Source organism: Hippocampus comes, unplaced genomic scaffold (assembly GCF_001891065.2).
Source record: "Hippocampus comes isolate QL1 unplaced genomic scaffold, H_comes_QL1_v1.1 scaffold106, whole genome shotgun sequence".
Classification (NCBI taxonomy): domain Eukaryota; kingdom Metazoa; phylum Chordata; class Actinopteri; order Syngnathiformes; family Syngnathidae; genus Hippocampus; species Hippocampus comes.
Window position 1 is genome coordinate 323,129 of NW_017842055.1, and position 26,811 is coordinate 349,939.

General features: G+C 45.0%; 6 protein-coding genes across 14 annotated transcripts in view; 1 reads left to right on the forward strand and 5 right to left on the reverse strand.

Moving 5' to 3' along the window:
• LOC109510318 (keratin, type II cytoskeletal 8) overlaps positions 1-558 on the reverse strand; it is a 7,195-nt gene extending 6,637 nt beyond the window's left edge. The window contains exon 1 of the mRNA XM_019860533.1: positions 183-558. Coding sequence (XP_019716092.1) covers positions 183-458 — 276 coding nt within the window. The 5' untranslated portion in view covers positions 459-558. The remainder of the gene's footprint in view (positions 1-182) is intronic.
• Positions 559-846: 288 nt separating this feature from the next.
• sec13 (SEC13 homolog, nuclear pore and COPII coat complex component) lies at positions 847-4,169 on the reverse strand. The gene is made up of 9 exons (XM_019860542.1): positions 4,028-4,169; positions 3,781-3,825; positions 3,367-3,482; positions 2,933-3,084; positions 2,510-2,643; positions 1,912-2,045; positions 1,579-1,699; positions 1,356-1,502; positions 847-1,235 (listed from the first exon to the last, which is right to left on the reverse strand). Exons 1-9 carry the CDS (start codon positions 4,028-4,030, stop codon positions 1,125-1,127), a joined length of 963 nt encoding a protein of 320 aa, XP_019716101.1. The 5' UTR covers positions 4,031-4,169; the 3' UTR covers positions 847-1,124.
• A 380-nt stretch (positions 4,170-4,549) lies between these two features.
• nfs1 (NFS1 cysteine desulfurase) lies at positions 4,550-9,743 on the reverse strand. The gene is made up of 13 exons (XM_019860532.1): positions 9,394-9,743; positions 8,380-8,456; positions 7,789-7,905; positions 7,637-7,720; positions 7,216-7,368; positions 6,917-7,010; positions 6,385-6,519; positions 6,143-6,300; positions 5,927-6,032; positions 5,762-5,843; positions 5,338-5,421; positions 5,169-5,258; positions 4,550-5,028 (listed from the first exon to the last, which is right to left on the reverse strand). Exons 1-13 carry the CDS (start codon positions 9,500-9,502, stop codon positions 4,965-4,967), a joined length of 1,353 nt encoding a protein of 450 aa, XP_019716091.1. The 5' UTR covers positions 9,503-9,743; the 3' UTR covers positions 4,550-4,964.
• A 414-nt stretch (positions 9,744-10,157) lies between these two features.
• cunh6orf89 (chromosome unknown C6orf89 homolog) lies at positions 10,158-13,291 on the forward strand. Of its 7 annotated transcripts, none has more exons than XM_019860538.1 (8): positions 10,158-10,382; positions 10,917-11,124; positions 11,269-11,434; positions 11,518-11,666; positions 11,837-11,997; positions 12,222-12,384; positions 12,475-12,598; positions 12,843-13,291. In XM_019860538.1, the coding sequence occupies exons 2-8, from the start codon at positions 10,936-10,938 to the stop codon at positions 12,923-12,925; spliced, it is 1,035 nt and encodes a 344-aa protein (XP_019716097.1). In that variant the 5' UTR covers positions 10,158-10,382; positions 10,917-10,935; the 3' UTR covers positions 12,926-13,291. The 7 variants fall into 7 exon arrangements, with proteins under 7 accessions (XP_019716097.1, XP_019716094.1, XP_019716096.1 ...); XM_019860535.1 differs by having other exon boundaries at positions 10,159-10,503; XM_019860537.1 differs by having other exon boundaries at positions 10,159-10,503; positions 10,922-11,124.
• A 722-nt stretch (positions 13,292-14,013) lies between these two features.
• On the reverse strand, positions 14,014-19,957 carry dram2b (DNA-damage regulated autophagy modulator 2b). 2 transcript variants are annotated; one of them, XM_019860575.1, is made up of 8 exons: positions 19,070-19,957; positions 16,877-17,035; positions 16,332-16,399; positions 16,101-16,243; positions 15,744-15,921; positions 15,414-15,496; positions 14,561-14,653; positions 14,014-14,476 (listed from the first exon to the last, which is right to left on the reverse strand). In XM_019860575.1, exons 2-8 carry the CDS (start codon positions 17,005-17,007, stop codon positions 14,339-14,341), a joined length of 834 nt encoding a protein of 277 aa, XP_019716134.1. In that variant the 5' UTR covers positions 17,008-17,035; positions 19,070-19,957; the 3' UTR covers positions 14,014-14,338. The 2 variants fall into 2 exon arrangements, with proteins under 2 accessions (XP_019716134.1, XP_019716133.1); XM_019860574.1 differs by lacking the exon at positions 19,070-19,957 and adding an exon at positions 18,098-18,294.
• Positions 19,958-20,374: 417 nt separating this feature from the next.
• Positions 20,375-24,907, reverse strand: LOC109510336 (transmembrane protein 263). Of its 2 annotated transcripts, XM_019860576.1 has the most exons (4): positions 24,553-24,907; positions 23,119-23,206; positions 21,162-21,429; positions 20,375-20,719 (listed from the first exon to the last, which is right to left on the reverse strand). In XM_019860576.1, exons 1-4 carry the CDS (start codon positions 24,559-24,561, stop codon positions 20,701-20,703), a joined length of 384 nt encoding a protein of 127 aa, XP_019716135.1. In that variant the 5' UTR covers positions 24,562-24,907; the 3' UTR covers positions 20,375-20,700. The 2 variants fall into 2 exon arrangements, with proteins under 2 accessions (XP_019716135.1, XP_019716137.1); XM_019860578.1 differs by lacking the exon at positions 20,375-20,719 and having other exon boundaries at positions 21,061-21,429; positions 24,553-24,904.
• Between the last annotated feature and the right edge of the window lie 1,904 nt (positions 24,908-26,811).

Consider the following 26,811-nt stretch of genomic DNA (forward strand, 5'->3'; position numbering starts at 1 on the left):
GAAGGGTTTTTTTTTTGGGGGGGGGGGGGTTCTTTGTTAGTGTGAATCTTTCGTCTCGTTTTTCACAAACATCAGTACAGCGTTCAATGATACACTAACTGCAACAATGAGTCAAAAGTACAGAACAGCTGAACAACACAATATGAAGCGTTTCGTTAAACACCAAACCTCAATAGCGTCACCTTATCAATGAAGGCGGCAAAGCGGTTGTTGAGGCTTTTGATCTGCTCCTTCTCGTGGGCTCGGTTCATGGAGAGGCTGGGGTCGATCTCCAGGTTCAGGGGGGCCAGCAGGCTCTTGTTGACCGACAGCGAGGAAAGCGGGGCGCCTTGCAGGTGGCCGCCGCTGTTGGCCGCGCCGAGCGAGACGCCGCAAAAGCCGGCCGCGGGCGACCCGAAGCCGCTGGAGCGGCGGACCGAGGCGCCCGAGCTGATCCTCTTGCTGCGGCTCAGGCTCATGATGAGGAAGGAGAGGGCGGCTGATGTGTGCACACGCTCAGCTGTTGGCCTGCTTTCATAGTAAGTGGCTGCTGGGGGGGAGGAGGAAAATGACAAAGAGGGAGGGAGGGAGAGGGAGGGGTGGACAGGAGGAGAAAGACGGGAGAATGAAGAGGAGGGTACAAAGGAGGAAGAGGAGGAAAATGAGGAAGAGTGACGAGGACGACCAAGCGGAAGGCGAGATGAGAAGGCAAAAAGGATGAAGAAGAAGATGAGAAGTAGGAGGTGAACAAGAGGAGGCAAACAGGAATGCCGAAGGAGGATGAACAAAGGAATAAGCAGCAACACGTGAATCAAGTCTCAACTTTTCCCAACACTGAAACACAATGACAAACAAAACCTTGTGTTCATATTCATATTCGCATTTTTTTAATAATTACATACAAGTCGGAAACAGGTGTGTGCTTCCTGTTCCTGATTGGTTGGTCAGTCAGAGCCAATTATTGATGGCCATTTGGAGGGAGCGGCTGAAGGGAGGCGCAATGTTGAGGGGTACAAAAGCACGATGGCAAGGATGGACATGAAGAGTCCTTTTTTTTTTTTTTGGTCAACAGGAAACAGTTGGATTAAAAAAAAAATCAATTCTATTTATTACAACCATATTGACATCATGAGAGGGTGCGCGCGTCACTGCTCCGCCTGCTGCGTGTCTGTGATGGCCGACACGGCTCCCTGGCCTTTGCTGACGTCACTGATACACGCCCACTGACCATCCATCGACTCCTTCCACAACGTCACCTACACACACACACACACACACACACACACACACACACACACACATACAAAGTAGAGCACATGCGCACACCCTCCCAACGCGTCCGTGTAAAAGGAGATGATGGCGCCGCCGACGCGTACCTTGTTGTCTCCTCCGGACACGGCCAGGATGTTCCCCGTGATGGACCAGCTGACGTGCCAGACCACGTCGTTGAACTTGTGCAGCAATTTGGCCGTCCAGGCGTTGCCGGCGGGGTCGTCGCACGTCCAGATGTACACGCGGCCGTCCTGGAACGCCGGCGTTGGCAAACGTTCAAAAAGGGCTGCGCCGGCGCCAGGCTCCGGCGACCTGTCGTCATCTGACCTGCGAGCAGCTGGCGATGGTGCTGGTGGGGAGTCCGATGGAAGGGGCCCAGCCCACGTCTCTCACCCAATCGCTGTGCGCCTCCAGCTTCTGGTCCTCCTTCCATTGGCCGTCCTCCTCCCTGCCCGACGGCAAGTCACATGCGCCGGTCAGGTGGACATTTTTGGAAGATAACCACGGCTACGTAACACGTGTGTTGTCGCGGCGACGCATGTTTAAAAGGACAGCCGTTAAGCCTCGGCGGGGCCAAAAAGTTTGACTGTATTTTAGTTTTCGGGCTTGTTCTCATGCTGGCATCGATTATCTGCGAATGTCAATCGGAGCGTGACTTACTTCCAGAGTTTGACGAGGTTGTCGCAGCCACCGGAGACGAAGCGTTTGACGTAGTTGGGCTTCTGTCCCGACGGCTGCTCGATCAAGCTGCCCGGCACCACGGCGGGAGCCCAGCTGACCGCGTTACAGCCGATCTGACGCGCACACAAACAACGGGAGCAAATTGGGTAACTTGCCTGGCGCCACACAACGCACATCGACCAGAAGTAATTAAAAAATAAATAAGTCTCGATTTTATGCTAGCTAGTCTGTCAGTTTGTGGCTGTTCAAAATTCAGAAAATAGAAGGGGGGGAAAAAAAAAAAAACAAAAAAAACAAACGATACTCGACAGTTCAAAATAAAAAAAATGTCTCAATCACATGTGGAGACACGTCACAATTATCGTCATGCGATTGTTCCTTGTTCTCCATTAAAAAAAAAAAAATGCCACACAGTCACATGCTACCTTGAACCGCCACCTTGTAATTTTTTGGGGAAAAAAAACAAAACAAAACAAGAATGAGAAATAATCCACCGAGTAGAATCCCACTGGTGCGTCCAAATCAGGTCATGGGTAGGGAGTGGACAAGCGCGTCGGTCCGTTTGGGCACCACTGACCGTATGCGCGTTGTTGATCTTCTTGATGTCCCACTGCTGCTCTCCCGTGAAGGTGAGCAGGGAGATGGCGCCGTCAGAGCTGCCGCACGCCAGAATCAGGCCAAACTCGTACGGACCCCAACACACCGAGTTCACTGCATTCAAGCAAAAACACACACACACACACACACACGACAGAGACGGAATTTCAGCGCCATTTTGCCCTCCGTCTTGATGTTCAGCACAGAATGGACCAACACGGGCAACCTTTCGTTGAAGGTAGTAACGAAGCGTATGTAAGGGGATTCCATAAAGTCGGGACAGATGTTCAGGTCAAGTACTCTCCTAAGGGGCCCTTTTGGTATTTTTTCCCCCCATTTTGCTGCTCTGGCAAGTATTTCCTACTTCCTACCAGACGCTGGGTGAAACGGCGCGGACACGCACCTGATGACTCGTGTCCCGTGTATTCGTACATCTTGTCCCAGGTGCCGTTCTCCTCCTTCCACACGATGACTTTGCGGTCGTATGAGCAGGACGCCAGGATGTTGCCGAACATGGGGTGCGCCCACGCCACCTGCCACACGGGACCTTCGTGCCTGAGGAAGCCACAAAAAAAAATAAAGGGGTTAAAACTATAGCGCATCCCCATTCATCGCGCTGCGTGCGGCAGACGTGGTACTACATTGCAGACGCAGAACTCTAAATTGAACCAGATTTGCCTGGAACTGTAAAATCCCGTTTAAAACAGTTGCTTCAAAATCTGTAATTTTGAGGGCTTGTGAATGATGAACCATGATATAGTGGAGAGGTGCCACACGCTGACGTTTTTTCTTTTTGGGTGAGGGACTTTTTTTGACTTGGCAAAAAATATCGCTCACCCTCGCAGGTCGGCGACGAGGATCTGTCCGCCGTTGCGGACGTCAAAGATCTTGAGGGTGCGGTCGGACGAGCAGGTGGCCAGGCGGGTGCCGTAGTAGTCCATCTGAGCGTCATGCTGCAACACATCCACAACAGTTAGACACACTTCCTCTCTGGTACAGCTCGCCCAAAAATTTATGTTATTGATTACTAAGAGTGTCTTTGTCAGAAGGATTTTTGTTAAAATTATCCTGAGTGGAATTTGATGCAGTTGAATGTTGGCAAAATGACGTTTCAAAGCTTGTTCAAGATCAGGAGAACTAAAGTGAAAGGTTTTATTTAATAGGTCATTGCGGTGAGAGATTGTTGAATCTGAACTTTGGAGAAATAAATGTTAATCGATCAGGATTTTGCACACAAATCGAACTACTCACGATCATGTCCTCGTGTGAGGTGTCCACTGTGTTAATGACAGAAACCTGAAAATTATAAACAATACACAAACTTTTATTGCATTATCACAGAATTGACAACTTTAGAAAATGTCGTTTTGGTGCGCTTGTCCAAAATTCACGTAGCCGCTATGCTAACACGCTCGGATGCAAGCAGATTGAAGAAGTCACACACACAAAAAAACAAGCGGGTTTATCTGGGCTTTCAAAGAAATGTTAACGGACTCACCATGACTACACACTGACGGGAAGCCCTCCAGTAAATATTTTTAATATGTTATGAAAAGGGAGAAATGAGAAGCGAATTTATTGCAATTCCGACGTGGCAACTGCCCGGGACGCCGCTTCCGCCTGATGCGTCGCGTAATATCCTCCGACAGAAACACGGAAGTAATCGGAAGTAATAGTTCCGTCCGTCTTTCCTTATATTTTAATTAAAAAATATATATGAAGCAGGATATTATTTTAAATCGTTTCTTCACGGGCTTTAAAAAAGGTATGTGTGTGTGTGCGCGTATATATATATATATATATATATATATACACACACACACACACACACACACACACACACACACACACACACACACACACACACACACACACACACACACACACCGTATATACTATTGAATCGCACACACACTGTTGAATCGTCCATGGACCATACTTCTTACTGGTCATTTATTACCCCGTATTTCGCGTTGTGGGAGAGGGTTTGTGTAAATACAAATTGGAAAAAAAAAAACAGTTTTGAATGATTAATAATATTCTTTATTGAATAGTATTGTAAATGTGTGTGGGCTGCACTAACCAAGATGCGAACACACTGACGTGATGTTTGGTGAATACTATGCAGACGGGTTGAAGTCACAAGACAGACACCACTCAATACAAAATAATGCATCTACTATTATTGGTGTTAGCTTTGGTAGCTCCCTCCTGCAGATAACAATCCAAATGTATTTTGGTATCTACGACAGAGATTTTAACTCTCGAATGTCACTGCATTACATGTGACAGGAAAGCTCAAGCAAACAGGACACTCTGGAACCTCAAAGGACATTTGTGCGTGTTTTGAGTGCGGCAATACAAAGACGGAAAATATAATCAAATTCATTTCGAGGGTGTCAACCAGGAAGTGAAGCGAAGAAGGTGGGTGGGGTCTAGTGCTGTGTCCACTTGATGCTCTTCAGGTCGATGCCTTCCTGCACCATCTCCCACAGAGGACTGAAAAAAACCCCCAAAAAAAAAACAAAAAACAAGTTTATTGGCACTAGGCGTCGACTAAAGTTTTTGCTTTATCTTTGGCTTTTTGGGGCACTTCAACAAAGTGTAATGAAATGAATGTTCTTGTTGTGATGTCCCACCTCATCTCCCGCAGTCTTTTAACATGCTGGATGCATTTCTCCGCTGTGAAATCCACTTCCTCCTCTGTGGTGAAGCGGCCAATTCCAAACCTATTTAACACACGCGCAAGTTTGCCAAGGTGGCTTTTGTAGGATGAGTATGAGATTGATGCCGCCGCCGCCGGCATACCTGATGGAGGAGTGGGCGAGATCTTCATCGGCTCCGATGGCTCGGAGGACGTACGATGGCTCCAGAGAGGCTGACGTACATGCGCTACACAAACACACCCATATGCATGTGTTCAATAATATTGTGCATTTTTGTGAAGAATATAGCAGAAACTCGGGCTACAAACTTAATTCATTCCGTGCGTACGTTTTAAAATAAAATGTTTGAGGTAAAGTTTCTCATTGAAATGAATGGGAATGCAATTAATCCGTTCCAGTTGTTTTCGCCACTTTTTCTACTCTACTCTTTTCTTTTGGTAGGGTCAGTGTTTAAATTGTCACCGAAAAAAAAAACAAAAAAATAGTGGGTCTCGAAATTGCAATCAAAATGCTCTGAAATGGCCGGCAGTGAATAAATTCAATATGATTTGGGAGGTGAGGCTCACCTGCCGGACGATAGCGCAATGTCCTTGAGTGCCATCAGAAGACTTTCTCCCTCCACATAGGCAAACGACAAGTTGACGCACCCTAATGAAGGCACAGAGACAAACACACACACACGGTGATGCTACACACGTCAGTGTGTGTCAATGACGCGAGTTTCAGTCTACCAGGGTAGCGCTGCTGCGGATCTCCATTCATGATCACGTCAGGGAGCTGAGATGTGATCTTCTGGACCAGACGGTTTGCCAGCATGGATACTCGTTGGTGGTCGTACTACACACAAAAGACACATTTAAAAAACAGTTCAGACACACAGCAAGACACAAAGTGACACACACAGACACATTCAAAAAACACACACGAGCACACAGACACACACAGACCCCCATCTCTTGCTGCGCGATGCTGCAGGCGGCCCCCAGGCCGACTGCCAGCGGCGTGGGCACCGTCCCCGAGCGCAGACCCCTCTCCTGGCCGCCGCCGTTCTGCAGGGGCTCCAGTCGCACCCGAGGCCGCCGCTGTACGTAAAGCGCGCCCACACCTGGCACGCACGACCGTTAGCTCACACAAGTGCATTCACGAATCTTGACCCGCTTTGGGAAGACGCAACAGCCCGCCCTCGTACCTTTGGGTCCGTAGATCTTGTGGGCGCTGATAGACATGAGGTTGATGTTGGCGTCCGACACGTCGATGGGAATTTTCCCGGCGGCCTGTGCGGCATCCGTGTGGAAGAACACGCCCTTGGAGCGGCAAAGACGACCTTATCACAAGGCCAGGAGGGAAGGCGGATGGGGGAGAGGGGGTGTTATTTCTTAAAGCAAAGGTAAACAAGTGGAGTAGATCAACTTAATCTTTTCATTTGGTAGCGTTTCTCTTGGCTTGTGCTTCCACAACATCTTATGTTGACATTAGACTTGTTGTGCAATCAGATTTCAGCATCTGATGGGGTTGTCATTTTCATCTCATGTGCCCACGGCCTTCTGGATCGGCAGTGGTGGCCCACATCACTTCAAGTCTATTCAAAATGGAACTTGTCAAATTTGTTCTTTTCCGTCAATGAGGTCAGCATTTGCCCGGCCGGCCTCTGATCGGGTCGTCAGAGCAAAATCTGTTCCGGCCAATTTGAATGGGCCACGGGATAACGGAGGTGCGGTTACCGATCTCCTTAATGGGCTGCATGACGCCGATCTCGTTGTTGACCGTCATGATGGACACCAAAGACGTGTCAGGAGTCATGGACGCCTCCAGCAACTGAAAACAGAAGCGACCCAAAAAATGAATTCGTAAAAAATATTTTTGTCCGGGCAAGGTTATAATTGAATCATGTTATCAGGATACAGATTTCATTAACATGCAAATGAATTTCACATTGTTATGAAGTCCTTCACGTTAAAATAACGACCAAAGTTTTGCATGAGTATTGCTTTCGGTGGCGTGAAAGTCGCACATACTGTACCTCGAGGTCGATCAGTCCGTTGGGTTGCACGGGCAAGTAGGTGACGCGGAATCCCTCCGCCTCCAGAACGCGACACGAGTCCAGAACGCATTTGTGCTCCGTCTGCGTGGTGATCACGTGACGCTTCTTGCCCTGGTAGAAGCGGGCCACGCCCTACGCGAACCCGCCAACACCACGCACAAAATGTCAGCGGTTCCCTTGATAGCATCCAGCAGCAATTTGGAAACAAATGACTTTAGATGGCTGTCCAGACATTTTGTTTGTAATGTTTGGGAAAAGAAGGATCAATGAGTGATGACGTGGGCTGCCGCTACATTATCTGACTGAGCTTATTTGCATATGCCGGCCAGTATTTTCTTTTTTTTCATCGGAGTTGTTGAGTTGGATCCTATTTGTGACTTGAGACAAGTTTTGAGCATACCTTAACGGCCATGTTGTTGGACTCGGTGGCTCCACTAGTGAAGATGATCTCTCGGTGATCGGCGCCGATCAGATCGGCCACCTGCTGCTCGGAGAGGCGATGACATCACTTATTTTTTGGCAAACAGAAGACAAAGCCTTTTTTTTTTCTACCTTCCTTGCGGTCTCCATGGCGGCCTCGCTCTCCCAGCCGTAGGCGTGCGTCCTGGAGTGAGGGTTGCCGTAGTAATTCACCTGGTAGGGTAACATGGCATCCAGAACGCGAGGATCCTACCGGTTAAGATTAAAGATGGAATCCTTTATTGTCTTTTTTTTTTCCCCTGAAAATCTCAGCTGTTTTTCTGCTCAGGAAAAAAAGCATTGCAGAATTTCTTCTGCGCCAACTAAGGCTGTTTTGATTTCAGTCCTTGAAAGCACCTCGTGGAGTCAAGAGTGAAACTGAAAGTGTGCTTCTGCCACTCCCGTGGCACAGTTACAATTTGCCCTCACATTTCTTATCGTATTCAAAATGTCAGAAGGGGAAATACATGACATCACTATCAAATCTTTTTAGAATTGACTATCCTATTGATTTTCCCATTGAATTGTCAAGTAATCGCTCATCAGATGAGCGCCACAGTCTCAGCAATCGCGGACAACTTTTTTTTGTAGGGGGGGTGGTTAGGGGAAAGCAGGCCATAGAGGGAATTGAAGACTCCCTAAATACATTGTTTTCTACACAGTTCTGCAAAGCGAGGTGGTTACCATGGGTGTGGTGGCCTGGAAGTCCATGTAGAGGGGCCGCAGCTCATCTTGGACCAGGTCTCGTTTCTTGATCAGTTCTATGGATATGTATATATATACTTAAATAAATAAAAAAGTGTTTTCAAAAAATGAAACAACACCATATCATCAGTTATGTTTGTTTTCTAATAGCAGCAGCGTGTCCCCAGAGTGACCCCGGATCTGTAACTGGCTGAGCGTGGCTGGTCAGTTAGTGCTGAGTCATTCCCAGACATCTTTTTCTGGACACACTCGTGATTTTGGAATGCTTGGGGAACCAAAAAAAAAACGCTGAGAGTAATTTCTAAGTTTTTAATCAAAATTTGTGGGGGGTTTTATGTGTAGCAGCCACAACGCTTTGGGAAAAAAAAACTCTCTCTCTCTGCCTGTTAGACAAAAAGCTACTCTGCAGGGTTTTCCAGATGACAAAAAGCAAGTTTTATGTTTTAATGTTTACAGCGGGTTCTTTTTTTGTTTATATGTGTTTTACCATTTTTGATCATGATTTTTGTTTTTGTGATCTGTGCAACACTTTTGTGTCAACTTCTGATGTCTTTTAAATGAGCTATATAAATAAAGTGGTTTGAATAGTTCCGTTACTTTACGAAGGAGAAACGGAGACATCGGTCAATCATTCTTTCTTTATGATGTTTTTTTCTGGTTTATTTGTTACGTTGTGTTGTTTTTATGGTTTATTATTTAGTTTATTTGACATCTTAGCACGCAACATGTATAAACACAACAGAGCATTCTATTTCTCGAATACGACGTTTATTATATGCTGTCATGATCCTGTTAAGGGGCCATCTGATTTATTTTTGTGACTTTGCATCTTAAAAACCAGTTCAAGTTTGGTCACCGCAACGAAACCAGTTTTAGTTATTATATGAATATTAAAAATATTCAAGTCGACATTTGTGTTGGTCTCTGTGCCAAACTGCGTCACTTTCGGGTTAACATCATGCTAAGCTAACAGCTAAGAGGTTCGGTCCTCACCTTTCCGTTGAGTGCTGGCGGCGGCTCTCCGTTCCCAGCTCAGCCGGGGACAGAGCCTCTGAAGAGGCCAGCAAAAGCGGGAGGACGCGGTCCTGCCCGAGGAGAGCATCGTGGACGGCGGGAGACTTTCAGCTGGTGGGAGACACCACGCACGCCTCCAACGGTAAAACGCTGCAAAGTAGACGCGAACACTCTTTTCACCTCAACTAATACGCAGTAGGGAAACTTGCAGACTGACTCAAGCCTGTGTGATAAGAAGGCGTTGAAAAAAAACTATTTGGTAAGAGTGCTGGAAGCAAGTTCACAGCCAGGTTACTTATGAGACATCCTTTATACAACGTCACGCATAAGAGGCGGAAGTTTTCTTGTGTTTACTGCGCTCTCATTGGTCGATCTTACGGCAACATAGGTATCCCTCCTCTGGTTGGTTAGTAAATATACCAAACGCAAAAGACAGGAAGTTTTTCTGGTCATATTCCGCGCTCTCATTGGGCTTCTCTTACAGGAACTATATTTTGTCGTCTTCTGGTTGGTTAAAATCGGATATGGAAGTTGTGGCTCAACGTCGTACAAACAAAGCTTTTCATTTTGTTTCTCATTACGAACACACAATTCAAAGTGGACGTTCCATCGTCATTAAACACTAAATTTCTTTCGGGTTATTTCCAGATGGTAGTGGATGAGCGGAAATTCCTGCGTTTAAGGCGCTTTCATTGGCCGATCGTTATGGAAGGCCGTTTGCCCCTTTCTGAATGGTTAAAATTGAGCGTCGAATTATATGTCTCAGCCAGAAAGACGCATTTTAACACTTAATTCTTGGTGACAATTAAATATCGTTAAAAAAACAGCCTCCACACAGTGGAAGTCACAACTTCGAGCTCCTCACGCTTTCCATTCAGTTTCTCATTTCAGAGGCGGCCGGCCGGGTGGCGACAGCGAGCTCGTAGCGTTAAAACACAAAGCGGAGAAGAAGAGCGAGTCTGCTGCAGGTGTTTATTGGAAGTAGCCATGCACGGAATATTGCGGAAAAAACATCGATCAGACTTCTATTACTAGAATACCGACAAGGAAGACAGCCCTCAAAGGCGGAATTTGTTGTTTGGCTTCAGGGTGAGCGGATCCGTTTTGTGTCACGTGAACGAAGCGACTCAATGACACATTCCTAACAAACTAGCGTACCAAGTCACCACAAGCTAACCTTTACTGCTACTTCGAAAGTACAAACACGGAGAGTAAAAATAGGATGTCAGCTTGTACGTGCCAACATATAAGATCATGTTTTGTTATCACTACGCCGAAATTGTGTGTGTTTGCCTATGTATCGTCTTATTACATATAATATGGCGTGATTTGTAGCTACACTATAGTCTCCAGATAAATTAAACGGCTCAGTACATCTTAAATTGGCTGACTATTCTACAAAAGTCTCACTTTCTGTTTCGGAAAAAAATGATTTGAGTTGTGCAAAATTGTCAAAACACATTTTAAAAATGCATTAACAGGTCGCCTGTGTTTGCTCCAAGCAAAGCCGCCTCTGTCGCTATGGGAACGACAATGAGCGAGCCGTGCATCTACGACAAGCTGTCGGAGAGTATCGATATCCTACGCCAATCGGGCTACCGCTACGGCATGTCCGAGCGGGAGATCGAGCGCTTCATCAAGCGAATGCTGGAGACCAACGAACCTCGACGCGAGCCCCCGCAGTTCCCCCTCCTCAGGGCCACCGTCAAGGTGGGGAGGAGTGCGGAAACCGCTTTTTTTTTTTTTTTTTTGTATTTTGTTAATTCATTAAAATTTTCACAAGATTTAGTCAAGTCTCTATTGTGTCGTCTCACCGAAATGCTGCTAAGGTGTGTTGTGTGTGGTTTTGTGCAGTTGCTTGTTGCATTGGGCTTTCTGCTTCTGGCAGCGCTGGCGTTCACTTACCCCCAGAGTGAGCCGGACTCGGGCACCGCCCGCCCAGGATCTTGCAACTGGTCATCGCCGCTCAGCCACGTGCGACTGCTTGCGCTGCCCATCGCCAAGAAGTACAATCTGCAAGGTAAACAAACACACGCACTCGTAATAACTGTGACATACAACATTGATTGAGTTGTGCTGCAATACTTTTGGACACACGCGCAGGCTTCCATGAGTGGTGGAGTTCAGGCTCGCTTAGACAGAATCTGGTCAACTGCTCGGGTTGCGCCGAGATCTCCTCAGTTGTAGAGGTACCGGAGAGCCTCCGCGGTACTGTCACGCTCCGTCGTGGACCCCAGCTTGTCCTGTTAAAGGTAAAAAATGTTTTTTTATTGAGGTAGAATGGTTGGATTTATAATGGACTGGTGTGATGGTTCTGTGTGTCCCAAAACCGATTTTCCACACTGATTTAAAAAAATTGCACAATTCTGACACCATTCCGACCCGGCCGGGAATTGCTTTTGTAATCATTGCCATGTCGCAGGGTGGCGAGTCGCTCAGCATCGAGCGGCGACAGCTGGAGGAGCTCTACCTGGCGCACTCGGCTTCCATGTCCGTCTTGCTCGAAGATGACTACGATGACAGCGGCGACCACAACCCCAACACGGGCCTCCCGCAAGGGCCCGCCAATTTCAGCCTGCTATGGTAGAAGACACACATATACAGTCACACTCCATCAAGCATATGGCAGCTAACCAATTGACAGCATTTTTTTTAGTTGTATTTATGTCTTTTCCATGAATGACTTTCTTCTGGCTTGTGATTGGTGAATGTGACCTTTCGCTGTGGGCATCACAGCGCCACCTGTTGCTTCATTTTAGTAGCCTGCCAATTCATTTTCATGATGCAAATTTTTGTGTGGATTCTGGGGGTGGGTTTGGCGGTTGTGTTAGCAGGAGGTTCAGCTCAGCGACCAGGGAGAAAGTGTTCAGGTGGCTCTTTCCCAAGGCAGAACTCTGCCCCCTGCTGGACAGTGCCGGCACTGTCTTACAACGCTGCCTGGTCACACACAACACCGACACCCACAAGCAGGTCAGTCCTAAATAGAATTGCATAACCAATTGAAAGCTTTTTTGTGGCATATTTATCGTGTGTGTGCGTGTGTGTGTGTGTGTGTGTCAGGCTGTGGGGGTGTTGGGCTGGCTGGTGGTGGGCGAAGGGCTTCCGACGGTGCGAGTTGTTCCCATTCCGCGATGCCAGAAACACTGCAGTTCCTTCAACCTGTGGCTCAACCCCGGAGACATGGGTAACGCAAACCTGGCAACTAACAGCAGCATAGTATCGTTTAGGATGATGGATGGGTGATACGGTACATCATTTTTTTTAATCACTTAATTTGAATTTAGGGGGTGGGGGTTGCGCTTTCCATAGCTGAAAGGACGTTTACATGATTGAACGTCTGGACTTGTGGAAATAAGTGACGTGGCAGACATGCAGGTCGAAAGCCGAGCGCTTCACTCCCGTCACGCGTGTTCCTTTGCGGTGTGCAGTGTACGCCGACCCTCGCTACTGGCAGATGGCGCTCTTTCCGGGACAAGGACAGAACATCGTGTGCGACGGCTCTGCGTTTTAGCACTTGGGATGGCGCCGCCCGTCTTCCTGCTGTGGTCCCATCTCGAGGAGATGGGTCAAAGAACCGCAAACGTGGCGAGACAGAGCACGACACGACAAGCGTTGCGTGCCAAAAAAAAAAAAAAGTGACGCTAAGCTGAACAATCAAGTGTTGTGAAAAGGTCCTGGAAGGACTCACCTTCATCTTTTGTGTCACCTCCCAGGACCTGCTTCCAATTTTTTTTAATTTTGCACAAAATATGAAAAGCTGCTTCTCTTGTTTCTTATTTATTGCCACCATTGGATGTATGCGACACACACAGACAGTATGCCGTTTCATACCTGCTGAAATGTTGCTGTACTCTGCAACAACTCGGGACCAAAAACATGGATGCAAGATGAATTAAAAATATGAATATACTTATAAAAAAAAGAAGTTTGTGCTTTAATTGCTGACAGGAAATGCCGATGTTTGTATTTGAAAACAAAATCATGTATAAAATGATTTATTTTTTTTTCTCTTCTAAAAAAAAATAGTGGATGATCTTCAGCTACGTGTTGGGTTCATTTGTCAGAAATAATTTTTTGTACTCATTTTCATACCTCATAAGGGAAGTTATTCATTGTGCACAAGTGTAGAGTATATGCAGACACGTTTCAACCATGGAACACATTGATTTTAATTTCAATGACTTTGAATTTATTTTAAATCTACTACTTGAAAAGCAAGTACATTTGCTGAATAGTTTGTTTTTTTAATAATTAAGTTGTCTACAAGTATCATGTATTTATTTACAGTGGACCGAATAGAGAAAATCTGCAAATAACTGGCACCCATCATTGCCAATTCACCCCCCGCCCCAAAAATATGCAGGGGGGGACACAGCAAAGAAAATATGCAAATAACAGGTTAATCCACTGTATTATCGTTCTTCAGCCATTTGATTTCCAAATTAAAAACATAACCAAGATTGTTTGTTTTAATATGAATAGTAAACTAACTGACATTTCCTGTACATTCTCAAACCAACACTCGTAACATCAGCAAATGACATGAAACCTCAGCTCAGTGAGCGCCTAACCAGTAACACAGATTCTTTCTTTGTGGGGTTTTTTTTCCTGTGACAAAAGAGGATGTAAAATTAACCAAAGAGCGACAAAATAATGTTCCCAAGTGGCTTCAAAAGGTGAGTCGTTCTACTTTATTTTTCCCGCCCCCATTCAACATACCCAGCCTCTTTCCATTTCTTCCAATGGACCACGTGTGAAGTGAAGAAGGCTTCACTGACGTTGCCATTCTCGTGAGGACGGCTCGCCGCAACAAGTGCTCTCAAAACTTTTTCTGTCATAAGTGGCTAAATAAGAAAGGGCACAGAAAGTGAAAGCTGCTTGTAAAAAATCGTATTGGTGTTCCGTTTTTAGTACCTTGTCGGGGTCACGTTGCTCCCGGCAATAGCGGCGATGACTCGGAGGCTTCGGGTTTGTCGGGGATATCGGCGGCGGCGAAGCTCCCTGGCGGCCAGTCGTACAAATGGTCGCACTGCACCACCACTTCGGCTCGGAGCTTAATTTTCTTCAAGGGATACGCGTACATGTCAGCACAATAGTGGCGGTGAGAAAATGCCTGGGAAAGAAAAACAAAAGCAAGGACGAGTACCTGGAAGTCTCGTATGTACGTCAGGAAGAAGCTGATGAAGGACAATGCCAGGGACCACTCGCACGTCGTGCTGATGATGTGAGCTGTGAAGCCCTGGACAAAAAAAAAAAAAAAAAATCTCAAGTCCTGTCATAGTCGTTGCCATGCCGACTACCCTTTGCTCTTGATCCATTCAAGAGCAAAACTGATCAACGTAACGAATATTATTGAGAAATCCGCCCAGTCAAGATAAGAAGCGTTTTTGACTCACCAGCCCAGCTTGGAAAAGGGCATGCAAGATTATAAAAATAATAATTGTTGAATGGTACATTTAAATAATCAGAATGTAGTTAATTCTAGATTATGTTAAAAAGATAAGGTTATGTTTTAAATATTTTCAATACACGTTTTTTTTTTAAAAAATGAACAACTTTACATTTCATACCACATTAATCAGAAATTAAAATGCACTATTAAAATCTTCTTACAGAAAATACAAAAATGAAATAATGTTACGCTTTTATTTTACTCATTGGCAAATCAGCTGTCATTCACTTTGAACAAAATTTGAAAGTGAGTAAGATAAATCTTTTCATTTTCAAATTTGATGAAATAATTTGTCAAGTCATTGTAAACGCTACCATTTTAAAAATGCTCCTAAATGATTTTATCATAAAAATGGGACTTTCTTCCCCACACATTCTTTTATTCTTTACATCATTGACGAATGAGTTGGCCCTCAAGCACAACAGCCCTGATTGAAAGCCAAAGGATGCACCTCTTTCTTTTGTTTTGTTTTGTTTTTTTTTTGGATGGCCTATCAGAGCAACTTAGAAGTCACCCACAGTGGATCAATGCAACAAGCACCACCCACCGTCTCTCCGGGCGACCAGTGCAACTTGCGGGCGATGTCCACTCCGGGCAGGCTGCTGTACATGACGACGGACGACACAAACACTGAAGAGGCAGAGCTCAAGGAACGCAGCGACAGGAAAGAGGCCCAACAATCGATCTGACTCCCCAACGGCCAAAAGCGAGCTTCAGTACAAAATGTTGCGCAATCATCAGCTCCTGACGCACTGTGCTCTGGCACTCCCTTTTTGGGAGGAAACTCCGAAAACCTGAATGGCACTTTTGAACAACGCTTTCTTTCCAAACATCCGTGTATGATGTTGTGGCGCCGCCGTTGCCGTTTGAAGGATACTGGTGAAGATGCTTGCGAAGGTCCACAGCGCCACGGCGAGGCGGACGTGGAAGATCCCCGCGCTGTGGACGTGCGGCTGCATGCGGTGCGACAGCAGCGTCTGCGCCAGGATGTACAGAGCGCCCACGCCCAACGTCAGCACGGCGCCCAGCAGGTGAACCGAGAACAGCGTGGTCTTCTGCAATGGCGGACACCGACAGGGCGGACTTCAGCAAACATCGTACCGACAAATTCTACATTTGCAGTCATTTCAATGGGAAAAGAGGAGTTGTCTTTTGAGCGCCCTCAAGGGACCGCTCTTCTACATTACTTGAACGTGATTCTGGTTTTCCCTACTTTACTTGAAATGGCGCTCACCTGAAAGTTAGCCACCACGCACATGCCCAAGGAGCTGAAGAGGCCCAGCAGCAGCCCGTAGCGGTTTAGTCTGTGTACGAATGTGTCATCGCTGCTCATAAGCGTCTCCACTTGTTTGTAGCGCACGTACACGGTGGCCATGCCTACACGCACGCACGCACACACGATAGAATGGTGCCATTAACATGAATGGAAATAGCCTGTTGTGTTGCGTGTTTGTTTTTGCTCTACCTAAAAAGGCCGAGACGTCCAGCATGATGCCAAACACGCACCTCTCTGGCGCCATCGCTCCCGTGTCACTGAAAACAACAACAAAGAACGTGATAGAGAAAAAGAGATGTACAGATAACAATTACTGGTCCCACAACGGGGAAATGTGCAACACAGTACATAACATGGTACCTCCACTTACAACTTAACAAACAACAGAATTTTTTTTTTTTAAAGAGTTGGGTTTTTTTTTTTTGCACTACCAAGTGAAGTTTCCTGTCAAACTAAACATAAAACAAAGAGAATTACACATTTAACCAATCCACATGTCTGCCTTATAGTCAGAGAGCGGCAGCCATGAACTAAATTAGTTGTCGTCACTCGCCGCAACGGAGATGGCGACGGGTTGACACCGTCTCGTGCTGAAACGTAATCGTTTGACAGGGGTTTGGCGGCGGCTGTTAGCGGCCGTGATGGCCACGACCGGCCCGGAAATACACCAGCCGTTCAAGAAAATGAACATGTTTTCCTGAAATTCCCAACAGCCACCCCGCCCCTGGGGGTACCTTATGTAGGGCACCAGAGGGTCTACGTGTCTTAGGACCACCGCCGTGATGTAGGTGAAGACGAACGCCGACGCCGTCCACACCACCAGAAGGGTGGGCAGGAAGCTGAGGCCCTGCTGGAACCACCACATGACTCCCTCTTCCACTCTTGATCGTGTCCTACCACAAAATGAACACAGGATGATTTTATAAGGATCACCAATCATCCTGAAACCGACTTAACTGCTGCTGCCCACTGATGAGTGAATAAATGATCGCTTGGATGACTCAATCATTGAAGAAACCTCGAATGCTATGAAGCGAAAAAGTAGGAGTCTTAAAAGATTACCGGTATAATTTTTTAATCGATAGTGTGACATCTTGTAACATTCAAATTAATTTTATATTCATTTACATACTTTAACCCTTTCAGGGACAGCGGTGACTACAGTGGACAGTTTATCGCGTTATCGGGTTACAGGGTGCATGAAAGGGTTCAATAATGAAATGAATAAACAAGTTCCCAATTAAGCGTACGACCTTTTGATTTATTATTGAAAGCTTTAATACTGTTTCATTGCTGTGGTATTGTTTGGGGGGGGGGGGTTGTTGAACTGGGAAAAAAAATGATGAACATATTGTTCAATTACGACTTCTCTGACAGTAGTCATGAGAGAGGTATGCAGTATGACATTATTTTTTATGGCTGTCCAGGAAGTGTGCAATTGATAAAATCGGTGACGTCCAGTTTGGGATCGGACTAATTACTGGCCAGCGTGTGTCCTCACTTAAGTCATGAGACTTTCCTGCCAAATTAAAGCAGCTACCACATCGTTAAATTCGAGTAGAGACAAATGCAAAAGTTTGTTGGTTTGTAAACTACCGAGAGCGAAGTCGAAACGAAAGTGAAACAGACAAGCGATTAAAGAAATAATCCCTTTTGCGCGCCACACGCAACGAACCAAACCCCAAAGACAAATGCCACACTTTAAAAACACCGAAACTAAATGACGTCTATTGGAAAAATGACGATATCGGTTCCGAAGCGGACGGAAAAGCGATCCGGGGAACATTTATAAACTACCATTCCGCTAATCAATCCCTTCCGCCTTTCCTCTGATGCTAACAGTTTGTTGTCTAGCTCAATGTCCGAACGATGCTTTTATCGATTGGGATTTGTTCTCTCATCCACCCCCGCGCTCATTAATGTGGTCCTACGGCAAACTAAGAAATGACACTCACGTTACTCAAGGTAGTAGAATCCTCCACAGCAAACGGCGTAGCTCATTTCAAACGCGGACTTTGCCGATAGTTCATTGAACGCCGTTTATCGTCAATTTGGACTTGGTTTTTTTTTTTCGGCAGGTGACAAAGTAAACGACTCGAGCACCGGAAACGCAGCTGTCAATCACACGAATTTATTTCGTGATGTATTACGCATGCGCAAAAACATCAAAAGTCAAGCTATAGTACGCATGCGCTCATCGGGCTTCCTGCTACCGTACGCCTTTGGGAACAAATTGCATATTTATTGAAGAACTTTGGCTTTTTACTATACAGTACTTTAGAGATATGAATAAGTGTCAAAAATAAGAGGTATATATATATATATATATATATATATATATATATATATATAAAAAGAGACAAATATGAGGGTCATATCTAACGATCAATAACAGTCTTTCGAAACAAAGATTAACAAATAAAGGAGGATCAAGGCGAAACTCCCCCCAAAAACAAAGCTTTAAAACGGATCTTCTGCACCATGCTAGGGCTATGATGGATAGTTGAAAAACATTTAAATCAGTGCACGCTTCAACCGGTTTCGAAGCCTTTTGTTTATCGGAGTGCTTTGTTGAAAGAATGAATTCTCTCTGAAAAGCAGTCCTAAAATCATATGGCTTTTTTCCCCAAGCAAATTACAATAAATGTGTTTTTGACACAACCAATAAAGTACGTTTTTTCATATTTATTTTAAAGACGCCAAACAATACATTATTCCAATGGAACGTAACATTCCTTTCCAAATGTTAATGTGAATACAATCACACACGTGTTGCCAAAACAAATTAACAGATACCGAATTAAGCAAACGGCCACTTCAAGGTATTTATCTTTTTTTAAGAAGCAACAGTACAGAGTAGTACACAATACGTACATCTATGTATCCGGAATATAAATGAAGAACATTCAAAAGAATGACAAACTTACTGAAAGTCCGAGCATGTGATTAGATCCTGTCGAGGTGGCGGCTTCCTCACCGATCCCCCAAAACATGCGTGTAGGTTCACTCAGACTCAAAATTGTCCCAAGGTGTGAAACCAATTGTGAATGGTTGTTTGTGTAGCAGGCAATTGGCTATTGACCAATCCTGTGTGGAACCTGCTTGTTGTTTCAAGGCAGCTGGGATCAACTCCAGCTCACACCAATGACAAATAGGCCAAAATGGGCGAGTCGATCAAATCAAATCCGCAAGGTAAAGCCTGCGGTTTTCCCTTCTGACCAATCAGGTGCAATAAGAGAGATATTTGCTGTTATCCTTCCAAAACGACTTTATTGACATATTGAAAAGAGATAATTCACAAATTCCCATCGGCAAAAACTCCAGCTCACTCCCGGTAACGCGCTGGCACTTGAAATGTCGCAGAAATGGTCAAGAGACAGCAGAGTCGGGGAAGGCGATTACACTTCAGCTTGTACTGACTGATCAGGCACTTAAAAGATATGATGCAGAAAAACAGCATTTCAAGAGGAAAAAAAAACACACTTCAGGAAAAGTCTCTTTCTTGTGAGTGCTCAGCTTCATGTGAATTTTTTATAAAACACACACGATAAATGTGTACTGTAGAGTATTACGGCCCACACTGAAAAGAACAATAATACTACAATGATAATTGTCGAAATGTAAACAAGAATAAGGTCAGACTTTGTTTTGGACACATGCATTTTTTTTTTCAAAGAAAATAACATTTAAGATGAGTATTTTTACATGTTCTTTTCTGGAAGTCAGTTTTTTAAGATTGTTTTTTTTTTTTTTTATCACGGGGGGAACAAAAGTTATTTTTTCCAAGAAAACTTAAGTATTAAAAATGTATATACTTCAAGCAAACAGGGGGGGTAAAAAAAAAGAATTTTTGAGGGCAAAAAGAAAATTTCAAATTCAATTTGAAAATGTCCTATGACCTCAGTGAGCGTTTATGACATGGGAAAAGATCTAACTTACTTCTTGCAAGATTACATTTTTTCATACTTGAAAATATGCAGAATTATAAGACAAAGACATTTTCCTAAAAAAAAAAAAAAAAAAAAACTTGAAAAAATATTACTTAATTCCCCCCAAAAGTATGATTTTTTTTCCTTGGCAAAATACAATTTATTTGACAAAATCAGATTTTTCTTCCATGTTTTTCATGCCAAGAAGTATGAGTGCGTTACAGAAAAAAAAAAAACATCTTGAAAACATGACTTCTTTCTCCCCTTTATTCTCTCGCAAGTTAATGCCTATTGCCGTTTTCATTTTCGTCCTCATCAGTGCGGCCCTAATACTCACTGGGACTAGTTACGCGAGGCTTCTCCTCATCCTGAAATTGAGAATGCCTGTTGAAACCAACAAAACCGACAAACCATGAGCAAAATATTTGATTGTGTGCGCAATGTCAAGCACAGTCCGGATTACGCACACACAAAAGTGATCAACAGCCACCATGGTTGCGGCGTGGATTCCAGTCTGTGCAAGATTTTTTTGTTTTGTTTTTTTGTTTTGTTTGCCCCCGGGTATTGAACATTGGACACATCAAAACCACACCACGTGTACCCTTCGTGAAGGTCTGAACGGGTGATCCTCACTCAGCCTTGTCCTTCCTCTTGGCGGTGAAGGGCTAAAAACTAGGCTGGGGGCTAAAGATTGTCAGTTAGCGATTAGGCTAAGCACCCACAATGTTGCCTTGAGAGAGGCACAACTAGCACTGAACACATTTTCAGATTCAAACGCAATTACATGATCACCATAACCAAGTTCTCTTATCCTCCCCCAAGGATGACCAATCAGAAGCGGCATGCTACTCGTAGACAGGTCACACTGACCAATCAGCTCCATGCTGGTTTAAAAAAAAAAAAAAGGGAGCTAAGTGGCAGCCACCATGGTTGCGGCGTGGATTCCAGTCTGTGCAAGATTTTTTTGTTTTGGGTTTTTTTTTTTGTTGTGTTTGCCCCCCGGGTATTGAACATTGGACACATCAAAACCACACCACGTGTACCCTTTGTGAAGGTCTGAACGGGTGATCCTCACTCAGCCTTGTCCTTCCTCTTGGCGGTGAAGGGCACCTTGTTGGCCACCGTGGAGCCCACCGAGGACACGCCGCCCGCCACGGCCGACACGCCGCCCTTCACCAGGCCCACGCCGGCGGCGGGCACGGCGCTGACGGCCGATTTAGTGATCTCCAGGCTCTTGCCGCCCACCCAGGCCACGCCGCCGACGGCCGCGCCCACCACGCCCTTGGTGACGTTGAAGAGGCCGCCCGTCACTCGCCACACCATGCCGGGCTGCGCCGCCGTGTGATCCTTGGACGAGTCTGCCGGGACACACAAAGAGAAAATGGGAAGGAAGGTTTAATGGGCGGAGGGACGGGGGAGGGCGGGATAAAAAAAAAAAAAGTCACTTGTGTTTTGTTTGCTCTGTTGGATTATATAAAAACTAGGCTGGGGGCTAAAGATTGTCAGTTAGCGATTAGGCTAAGCACCCACAATGTTGCCTTGAGAGAGGCACAACTAGCACTGAACACATTTTCAGATTCAAACGCAATTAAATGATCACCATAACTAAGTTCTCTTGTCCTCCCCCAAGGATGACCAATCAGAAGCGGCATGCTACTCGTAGACAGGTCACACTGACCAATCAGCTCCATGCTGGTTTAAAAAAAAAAAAAAGGGAGCTAAGTGGGGCTAACACTTGGCGCTGAACTAACTTGCTCGGCGCATGTCAATGGTGAGCAGCTACACGCCGGCTGTGTGGATCCTCTCCTCTTAAGTCATTGATCCTCGCCGCCGCAGCAGCAAATAAGCTCCACTTCTAACAAGAAGCGCCATCACTCAAGATGGACGAGGAGTAAGTCAGCAAGCGACACACCGAGCAAGACAAGAGAACATAAAATGGAGAAGCTAATGCTAACGTGAAACGGAGAACTGCGAAAGAGCAGAATATGGGCTTCGATGTACCGTACACCTTTCACAAAAGTCTGGCTGGAACCGCGTTAGGGCAGAGAACAAACTAATTAGCATAATAATGAACAGGTGGTGCAGGAGAAAATAGAAGAACAGCTACATCGTAAGCTTACGCTCATAAAAACGGAAACGAATGCCGATTAATCAAATAATGGTTGCACCTCTGATCCTAAATTGCGTCATTCATCTTTGCACCAATTTATTTGATGGCATTTCGAGTTACCTTTTATCTGTATGATTCTCAACATGTCACACTTTAGGGAGCACTGCAACCCTGAGTGCCGCAAATAGAGCGACAAAAAAACAAATTATACACACACGCGCGCGTACACACACACACAGAAAATAGCAGGGGGCAACATGCATACACATATTGCGCCATGTTCCCGAAGGGCATGCCAACATTTGGACACCCTCGAGGCCTGGGAGGAGGGCCGCGCATGGTGTGTGTGTGTGTGTGTGCGTGCGTGCGTGTTGGCAAATAGAGGGAAAGGGTCGTCTTCGGAAGCTTACCCTCGTACCGTACACCTTTCACAAAAGTCTGTCTGGAACCGCGTCAGGGCAGAGAACAAACAAATTAGCACAATAATGAACAGGTGGTGCAGGAGAAAACAGAAGAACAGCTACATCGTAAGCTTACGCTCATAAAAACGGAAACGAATGCCGATTAATCAAATAATGGTTGCACCTCTGATCCTAAATTGCGTCATTCATCTTTGCACCAATTTATTTGATGGCATTTCGAGTTACCTTTTATCTGTATGATTCTCAACATGTCACACGTTAGGGAGCACTGCAACCCCGAGTGCCGCAAATAGAGCGACAAAAAAACAAATTATACACACACGCGCGCGTACACACACACACAGAAAATAGCAGGGGGCAACATGCATACACATATTGCGCCATGTTCCCGAAGGGCATGCCAACATTTGGACACCCTCGAGGCCTGGGAGGAGGGCCGCGCATGGTGTGTGTGTGTGTGTGTGCGTGCGTGCGTGTTGGCAAATAGAGGGAAAGGGTCGTCTTCGGAAGCTTACCCTCTGTGGGCTCACTGCAGGTGGGCTCGTTTTGATTGGCGGCCAGGGTGGTGCCAGGCTGGGGCTCCACATTGACATTATTCACATTCTGCAGGAAAATTAGAGATCAATTTCCAAAAGCAAAAGATGGCCATTTTGGTGGCTGGAACATGAAATCTTCATTTCACACGTTACGAAACACTTGTGACATTTATACACAATTGGGTCACGGTCTTATGACATTGTGGCCTCAGTCAATGTACCCAACACATTGCATTCTGGGTAATGTAGTTTGTGACGAAATCGATTTTTGGCTCATAATTGACACGTTTCAGTCCCCAAGACAAAATTTCCTTCATGGACTAAATTGGAACATGAACAGTTTATTTATATTGTTTTTTTTATTTCTATGTAACGTTCACATTTAGATTCTATATATGTTGAGAAGAATAATGTCAAAGTAGCTTAACGTCAGAGCTGACACCATTTTATTCTCTTTCAAACGAGTCGAGTGACTTGACAGCGCCTCTGCAGTTAACAGGCAATTACTACACTTTTACATTACTTTCACATTTATATTCCATATTTGTAGACTAATGGGGAAGGATAAAGTTGGCTTCGATGTAGCTTAACTTAATAGAATACACGCCATGTTGGCTTTCTTCTTCTTCAAACTAGTTGAGTGACTCAACAGCACCTCTGCAGGTGCCAGTCAATTCATGCACTTCATTTCGACTCCGCGTCAAGGCTTGATTAATTAAAAAAAACACCGAGTGAACGTTTATCAACTGACTACAAATCAACAAAAGATCAATTATTATGCCCGTCTGTTGTCTGCAATTAAAAAAAATGTACCTTTAAAAATCGTGCCTGATCCACAATGTTCTCAAGATTTGCAGGTGGTTCAAAAATTAGCCGTTAGAGTATTTTATAAAACGCAGGACATATTTCTGTGCTTTATACGCTCTCTATTTGATCGATAGCTAGATAGATGGATGGATTTACATGGCCATATAAAGGCGTATCTGTTAATAGGTCTCCATCCTATTATACAACATTTTACAGGCCCTTATACAAGTAGTGGTCGAGCGACTGTGTGAGAGAGTACAATTGCTTCGATAACATACAAAAGGATTGCACGTTAAAATGTCAACGTTAGAGAGCAAATGAAACCAATATTCATGGTCTAGCTACTCTCTAAATAACGTCAAGATTTAAGGGCTGCCCAACGACATGGTAGAAAGGAAAACACTTGGCCTTGGGGGAAAAAAAAGTGTAAAAAGTGCATTCATACACGATCTACATGGTGAAGACATTTCCTATAAACCTATTCGAAACAATCGCAATAAGTTTATAAACGAAAATGTTTCTAAACTATGAAAATCTGCATTTGGCACTCTAAAGTGTAAAAGTACCTTAGTGCGACATAAATATGAAGAGCATGCAAGTTTTTACCTTGACCATTGTGCCCGTGTCACACCTGGCGTCGGAGAAACTTGACACTGTTTGTCTCTGCTCGTCCTTTCAGCCTCCGACGACTAAGAGCCTTCGGGACGAATGACGAGCTGCAAGCGGGAAGAGGCTCACGGCGGCCGGCCTTCTTTACACAGTTGCTCGGGCCCCGCCGGAGCTCGTCAACGTGGCGGCGTGTGCGTGTCTCTTCTCCCCGCAAGTCCGCTTCGCTTCGCGCACAACGCCACGCACGCACCAACGTTCCTCGGTTGCTGCCGTTTCTTCTTCGTTGCTCGCGTCTCGTCCTCTTCTTCTACACTTCTGCCGACGTGGCGCCGCGCAAATCAATGCGCGAGCTCGCGCACGCACGCAGCCACACGGACAGTACTTCCGGCTAAGTGCTTCATATTAAGAGACCAAATTATTTTCTTCTTAATAATCCCTCATGTGTGGCTAGTTCCTGAAAGTCAGAAACCGCACTTCTATTTTTCGAAATTGAAGTCAAGCAAATTTTGAAACTGTCTGTGTGTGCTGACTTCATTATAATTAGCCATAAAACGAGTATATTTCAGGCCCAAAAGTCTCCAAAGCTGTGTCACTGTACGTATATCTGAAATGATATGATTCAGAAATCGTATTTAAGAAATGTTTTTTTTTTTTTTTTTTTTTTAAACAATCTTCCTTTATTGTGAAGACGGGAAATGGCTCGGGGGGGCGTTGCAACTTAATCGACGGAAGGATGCAACTCCGGATCCCGAAGAACACGAGCGCTGACCTAAAGTGCGTGATTATGTGCGTGCGCGCGCGTGTTACCTGAATCGAGGCAGCTAAGCCATAAAAGTCACCGTGTTTTCAAGTGTGTTAAAGGTCAAGCGCAGCATGATGATGTTGGAAGCGACTTTGATTGACACAGAACCAGAATAAACTGTTTGACAAATTACACAACACTTTGCATACATACACACGCACCTATGCACACACATTTTTATATTATATGTTTTATATATATATATATATATATATATATATATATATATATATAGAGAGAGAGAGAGAGAGAGAGAGAGAGAGAGAGAGAGAGAGAGAGAGAGAAAGAGATGGAGAATTAACTGAAATGTCATCGTGATTTAGGTTTGAGCTTCTCGCCATAGCTTTAAAATGTTCAAACGAAAAAGAACAATTAGCGTGCAGAAGGGCGCAGGGCGTTTGGAATTTTACCGAAAGTAAAGCTAATGCAACATGCTGTGCAGCAAGCGTGTAGCGTTTGTGATTGAGCTGTACACACAGTTAATATATTTCTCAAAACCAGAAATTCTCTCCAGTCTGTGAAAAATGTGTTCTAAAGAGGTCAATTCCAACTTTCTTCTTGGCTCCAAATGTGTACGGCAAGCCATGCACGCAGAGCACCACACTGTCCCGAAGAGGCCAACGTGCACACAGCAGGTTTCCTCCCACATTCCAAAAACATGCATGGCAGGACTCTAAATTGCCCCGAGGTGTAAGCGCGAGAGCGAATGGTTGTGCCCTGCGATTGGCTGGCAACCGGTTCAGGGTGCCCCCCGCCTACCGCCCAAAGGCGGCTGGGATAGGCTCCAGCACCTCCTGCGACTCTTGTGAGGATAAGCGGATTTGAAAGTGGAGATGGTGGATGGGAGGAGGAAGAAGGAAACAAGATGTAGGTGGGAATGGTGAACAAGGATGAGAAGATGGAAGGAGAGGGAGAAAGAATGAAAATGAGAGAGCACACGAGAGAAAGGGAGATCTGGAGGAAAGAGAATTGTAAGATGGACGGAACAAGAAGAGGAGGAGACTAATAAAAGGGATGGCAAGATAAAAGAACACAACGGGAGAAAAAAGGAGACTGGGATTGGGAAAAGGCAGCATGGAGAGGAAGGGGAGATCAGGAAGTCAGAAGGAGAAAAGCTCTTCCGAAGCCTGTTGTGTGTTTCAAAGTGTTTTTTTTTTTAATTATTATTTTGCTCCAGTATAAATTGTGTGACAGCAGAGCTCATTGGTCAAAATCTACAAAAATAAATAATTTACATACAAAATGGCAGACAAACAGCCTTTGTATTTGCAAAGTTTTGTGCCCCCACCAAACATTTACACATGCGCACATACACACACATAACCATCTTAAAAAGTCTTCTGAGGTCCATACATCACTTTTAGTTTTCTTTTTAAAAAAAAAGATTGATACACTTTATTTGGGGTCTTTTTTTTCCTGTGATTCATTCATCCATTCATACTGCAGAAGGCACC

Excerpts from the sequence above, each read along its gene's own strand:
- sec13 (XM_019860542.1), bottom strand. Across the intron at positions 3,483-3,780 it reads CCTCACACGAGGACATGATC|CATGACGCTCAGATGGACTA; the intron begins GTGAGTAGTTCG and ends GATGTGTTGCAG. Across the intron at positions 1,503-1,578 it reads CCATCGCCAGCTGCTCGCAG|GACGGCCGCGTGTACATCTG; the intron begins GTCAGATGACGA and ends CCGGCGTTCCAG.
- nfs1 (XM_019860532.1), bottom strand. The coding sequence starts at position 9,502 with ATGCTCTCCTCGGGCAGGACCGCGTCCTCCCGCTTTTGCTGGCCTCTT. Across the intron at positions 5,422-5,761 it reads ATTGCGCTATCGTCCGGCAG|CGCATGTACGTCAGCCTCTC; the intron begins GTGAGCCTCACC and ends GTGTTTGTGTAG. Across the intron at positions 5,259-5,337 it reads CTCGCCCACTCCTCCATCAG|GTTTGGAATTGGCCGCTTCA; the intron begins GTATGCCGGCGG and ends TGTGTTAAATAG.
- cunh6orf89 (XM_019860538.1), top strand. The coding sequence starts at position 10,936 with ATGGGAACGACAATGAGCGAGCCGTGCATCTACGACAAGCTGTCGGAG. Across the intron at positions 11,435-11,517 it reads CAAGAAGTACAATCTGCAAG|GCTTCCATGAGTGGTGGAGT; the intron begins GTAAACAAACAC and ends ACACACGCGCAG. Across the intron at positions 12,599-12,842 it reads GCTCAACCCCGGAGACATGG|TGTACGCCGACCCTCGCTAC; the intron begins GTAACGCAAACC and ends TGCGGTGTGCAG.
- dram2b (XM_019860575.1), bottom strand. The coding sequence starts at position 17,007 with ATGTGGTGGTTCCAGCAGGGCCTCAGCTTCCTGCCCACCCTTCTGGTG. Across the intron at positions 16,244-16,331 it reads GGACGTCTCGGCCTTTTTAG|GCATGGCCACCGTGTACGTG; the intron begins GTAGAGCAAAAA and ends GCGTGCGTGTAG. Across the intron at positions 14,477-14,560 it reads CGTACATACGAGACTTCCAG|AAAATTAAGCTCCGAGCCGA; the intron begins GTACTCGTCCTT and ends TATCCCTTGAAG.
- LOC109510336 (XM_019860576.1), bottom strand. Across the intron at positions 21,430-23,118 it reads CTGCAGTGAGCCCACAGAGG|ACTCGTCCAAGGATCACACG; the intron begins GTAAGCTTCCGA and ends GTGTCCCGGCAG.